This window comes from Parasteatoda tepidariorum, unplaced genomic scaffold (genome assembly GCF_043381705.1).
Source record: "Parasteatoda tepidariorum isolate YZ-2023 unplaced genomic scaffold, CAS_Ptep_4.0 HiC_scaffold_3709, whole genome shotgun sequence".
NCBI classification, from domain to species: domain Eukaryota; kingdom Metazoa; phylum Arthropoda; class Arachnida; order Araneae; family Theridiidae; genus Parasteatoda; species Parasteatoda tepidariorum.
This window is the reverse complement of record NW_027261705.1, coordinates 598-5,834: the sequence shown is the minus strand read 5'-3', so window position 1 is coordinate 5,834 and position 5,237 is coordinate 598. Positions and strand designations below refer to the sequence as shown.

The window sequence follows — 5,237 nt, the reverse complement described above, 5'->3', positions numbered from 1 at the left end:
TGCTTGACATATTTAATGGATCAGAACCTCGTCAATGATGGTACTGTTGCCTGTGATTTTAATCGTATTAAGGTAAATATTTGTTAATAATACATATTTCGTACAATTTAATAAGAGTTTCTGTGAGAATTTATAAAATTAAGAAATACTTAACATATTTGAGGCATCAGAGTCTTGTACAGGATGACTTCTAAACACTGTAACACTCTAAAAAATAAGAATTAGTTTTAATTGTTTTGTAAAACAATTGCTCTTTTACTATTCCTGTGAGTGGCACTTTTTATAAGTGCAAAAAATTTTTGTTTGAAGCAAAATATTTAGAATCAGCTCAAAGTAAAAATTGAAAAGGTTATGCTTAAACAGCTTTTCGATTGAGAATTTTCTGCAGGTAGAATCTTTAAGCAATTAAAATCTCTCAGGTTTAATAGAACAATTATCTATCGAACTATAAATCGATTGTTAGATACTAATAGCTGTAAAGATTGAGTCAGGTATGGTCGTCCACTCTCAATTTCTACGAAAGAGCAAGCCCACTCTCAATTCCTACAAAAAAGCACGCCCACTCTCAATTTCTACGAAAGAGCACGTCCACTCTCAATTCCTACAAAAGAGCACGCCCACTCTCAATTCCTACAAAATAGCAAGCCCACTCTCAATTCCTACAAAAGACCACGTCCACTCTCAATTCCTACAAAAGACCACGCCCACTCTCAATTCCTACAAAAGAGCAAGCCCACTCTCAATTCCTACAAAAGAGCACGNAAAGAGCAAGCCCACTCTCAATTCCTACAAAAGAGCACGCCCACTCTCAATTCCTACAAAATAGCACGCCCACTCTCAATTCCTACAAAAGAGCACGCCCACTCTCAATTCCTACAAAAGAGCACGTCCACTCTCAATTCCTACAAAAGAGCACTTTAAAAGAATTGAAGAAGAAAATAATTGATTTTAATGAAAAAAAAGATACAAAGAAACGTTCTGCTAATGAAATATGACTGCAGAAGAGAACGCGAGTGGGGAAAATAAGCAAGTTATATTAAATGAAGTCTTGGGTTTTCATCCTTATCGCAAAAGAAAAGATCAAGACTGGATAACTGCACAAAAATTAAAAAGATGTAAGAAAGTGCTAAACCGGCCCGGTACCAAAAGTTTTGACAATATAATCTTTTCTGGTGTGAAAATATTTTGCTCAGAACAATGCTATAATGCTAAAAATAATGTTGTATATTCAGTAACCTTTGATGATATACCTGAAAGTGTTCGAACTGTAAAACGCTTTCAGAACAAGAAGTCTGTAATGGTATGGGCTGAAGTGTCAAATAATGGAAAATTTCCTCTGAAAATATTTCGACCATGTATTAAAACTAACTATTATTAAATGTGTATTGGTTAACTAAATATGCTTGATTCAAAATCATTCTTTCTGTATATTTATTACACTTTTTTATTCCTTTTTTTGTGATTCATTAAAAAAAGCTCATAACTAAGCTTTATTTTTTTTTTTATCATTTAGATGAAGGTTTGTAAATATATAAAGTTGATTATGTGAAGTAATTTTCTTAGAAAAGTCGTTCTGACTGGTGCTGTTTTAGAATATTTGTTTGACAGCCTACAACATTGTTGCCACATATATAATTTATTTGGATTAAATTTGTTATTTATTGATTTATTTATTTGAATAGAAATTTTTCTATAATTATTGTTCATTCCAAAAAGCTCATTACTAAGTTATAATTTAAAAAAAAAAATTTAGATATTTAAAAAGGGGGATGTAAATATGGTGATATAAGTAAAAATATTTTTCCATAAATTCAGTCTTTAGAATCATGCTGGTTTTGAATGTTTGTGTGGCAGTCTTGAACATTGTTGCCAAAAATGTCATTTAGGATTGTTCGAATTTAAATTATATGATTGTAAATTCATAAACATTTTAATGTTGTATGCTTTTTGTTCGATTTCAGTTAATGCTCATGATATTTTGTAAGTAAAGTATGAATGAAAGCTTTATACAATAACTGCTTGACCTTATCCTTTTAATAGTATTGTGTGTCCTACAACATAGTTTAATGTTAACAAAAGCACTGCACAGGTTGCACATGAGCAAACATTGTTTGTGTACCTTCCTTGATTGATCTGCTTATTTTTTTATACTAAAGCTTCTATTTAAAATTAATTCTTCGTTTATGTGTTCACTCTATGAAGTTTTCGTTTTAATAGCTTATGGAGTGGTAATCTTTATGATAGCTACACTTTTAAACGTATGGATTTTTTAAAAACAAAACTGATTTTTCTAAAAACTTTATTATGTTAAAATATACAGGAAATTTAAAAATCCCCGAAATTAACAGGGAATATGCAGAGAATTTTTAGTTTTTCTTTACAAACTGAGAGAATACAGGAAATTTTGTTTTTTATTTTCATCTTTTAAAAAATAGTGACCACTCAAAGGGCAATCTATGGGATATTTAAGGAAAATATTTCAGCTATACTAAACTATTTCATTTAAAATAGCATTATTTAAGTGTGCTCCCTTTTTACTCTTAAGTTTTTCCAGCAATTAAAACTAGTATAGTTAGCTCACTATAGCTCATGCAAGAGCATAGTAGTTCTTTCCTCTTAATACATTGTGTATAATTCATACAGAGAAAACACAGGGAACTTTTTTCCAGATATGAGAGGCAACCTTGTTTCTGTTTAAAATGTACCAGTCACATTCTCAATTTTCAAATAAATATTTCGTATGAATTTTTATTTTGATAAGAAAGTTACCGTAAAAAATATTCTGTGAATGTTAAAAGAGATTATGTAACTCCACTCTTTTCTTAAAATTAAAAATAAGCTGTTTTTTAAAAAAAAAAAATTTTTTTACTGTTTTCGAACTGTAACATTATTGCATTTTGAAGCATGCTCCAAAAAACTCCAAGTCAGGTAACTTACCTGCTGAACACCTATACCAGGTTCACCCATTCATTATAGATATCTTGTTTTAAATCACTTATTATTAGATTGAGATATTTGTTTTGTGTTGTTTAAAAAAAAAAAAAACAATTTGTATTATATTGCCTCTTAGGGTATCTGGGCAGTTCGAGAACAAGTAGCGGAAGCTGCACTTAAAGAAGGATACTTCTATAGTTATGACCTGTCGTTACCGCACAAGGATTTTTATGAAATTGTGAAAGTGATGCGAAAACGTCTAGGTAAAAAGGTTACTCGTTGTGCAGCATGTGGCCATTTAGGGGATGGTAATGTTCATTTTATGGCTACTACACGAGAATTTGATCCTGAAGTTCTTTCCTTGATGGAACCATTCATATATAAATGGACTGCAGAAAGAAAAGGGAGCATTAGTGCCGAACATGGTATTGGATATCAGAAGGCAAAATGTTTGTGTTTAAACCAAACGGACAATGCTATTGCCACCATGAAGTCGCTAAAGAAATTACTTGATCCAAAAGGAATTCTAAATCCATATAAAGTACTTCCTTAGAAAAGATTTGGAACGGATGACAGTAATTGATTACCATATTAATTTGATACTTGATCCAAAAGGAATTCTAAATCCATATAAAGTACTTCCTTAGAAAAGATTTGAAACAGATGACAGTAATTGATTACCATATTAATTTGTTACCGATAATAATTACTGAGTAATACATTATGTATAATCTTGATTACATTTTAATCGAGATCACTTAAAATTATGATTATCGATAATTGTGTATTATTACATGCTTTCAGGTTCTTGTGACTATTAGATTTTGATTATGGGTAATTATGGGCAATCAACTTTTAATCGTTGAAATGATTACTTGGTATCTTGTAATCACAATTGAAGATCATGAATACTTATGATCACGGATTTTGATTATATATAATCATTGATTTTGATTACATATGATCATTGATTTTGATTACTTATAATTGATTTTGATTACTTATTGTTTCTTTTGTGATTACAAGTAATTTTGATGATCTATATTCACTAATTATGATTGCTTGCAGTCATGCTTACTACTTGTAGTCACAATTACTTATCATGAATACTTATAATCGTTGATTTTGATTACTTTTAATCATGTTTACCTGTAATAGTTTTTTCCTTGTGATTAAAAGTAATTGGGGTTATCTGTAATAACTAATTGTGGTTAATTGTCATGCTTACATGTAATTAATGACCTTTTGCCGAACTCTCTTTTTAGATAATGTTTTAATCAAAAATTTTATGATATTGCTTATAATATGTTATTCAGTTGTCTACGTTATTGAGTTAGATGTATTTGATAGATACATAGATAGTATTTGATACATGGAAAAAAAAATTTCAGATTTAAATCAACTTGGCAATTTCATTGCCTGTTTAAAGTCAACTGGAAAGTTATTTATTCAAAAAGCGTTCAAAACCTGTGTTATTCATAGGAGACACATGTTATTCATAAGAAAAACTATACTTGGTAGGGGAATCTATTTACAAATTTCCGCAGGTATTGTAACTTTTTAAAGTTAATAATGTATGTGTTTTTTATACGTCATATTTATTATTTTTATTGTTGAATGTCTTATTACCAAAGTGTCACAGCTTAATGCTTTCAATTCTGTTTTTACAAATTTCTGGTTTTAAAATAAAATGTATTTTCTCATCATAATTGATACTTTAAGTATTTTCAAAATATATTTTTATCCATTTATAAATTTCACATTTCTGAATTTTATACGAGAGGTATGGGACCAAATACGGCAATTGTTAACGAGTTAATAACTTATATTTTTAATGTAAATTATGTAAGCTTTTTATTTTTATAGTTGAATGTGTTGTGACGTAAGTGCCTGAACTAGATGTGTTCAATACTGTTTACACATATTTTGGGTTGTAAAATGAAATGTATTCTCTTCACTTGATTGATAGTATAATAAAGATTTTATGTAAATTATATATGTGTACTATTTTTACAGTTGAATGATTTATCATCAAAATGCCAATACTTGATGTACTGTTTGTACATATTTCTGGTTGCAAAATAAAACATATTTTTTTCTAATAATTGACAGTACAAATTTTTTTTTTTAAATAACTTGCTTAACTAATACTTATAACTTACTTATTAACTTACATTTTTAGTGTAAATTATGTAAGCCTATTTGTATAATTGAATGTTGATAGTACAAAGTTTTAAAAAAAAATATTTTTTCTATAAATTTCACATTTCTGAATTTTATTATGCGATCAAATTTAGTTAATG

The 5,237-nt window shown here is 28.8% G+C and overlaps 1 protein-coding gene across 1 annotated transcript; it reads left to right on the top strand.

Annotated features, from left to right (window-relative positions):
- Window positions 1-6: 6 nt before the first annotated feature.
- LOC107454985 (D-2-hydroxyglutarate dehydrogenase, mitochondrial-like) lies at window positions 7-4,928 on the top strand. Its single transcript, XM_016072370.2, has 2 exons — window positions 7-72; window positions 3,071-4,928. Exons 1-2 carry the CDS (start codon window positions 16-18, stop codon window positions 3,485-3,487), a joined length of 474 nt encoding a protein of 157 aa, XP_015927856.1. The 5' UTR covers window positions 7-15; the 3' UTR covers window positions 3,488-4,928.
- Window positions 4,929-5,237: the final 309 nt, after the last annotated feature.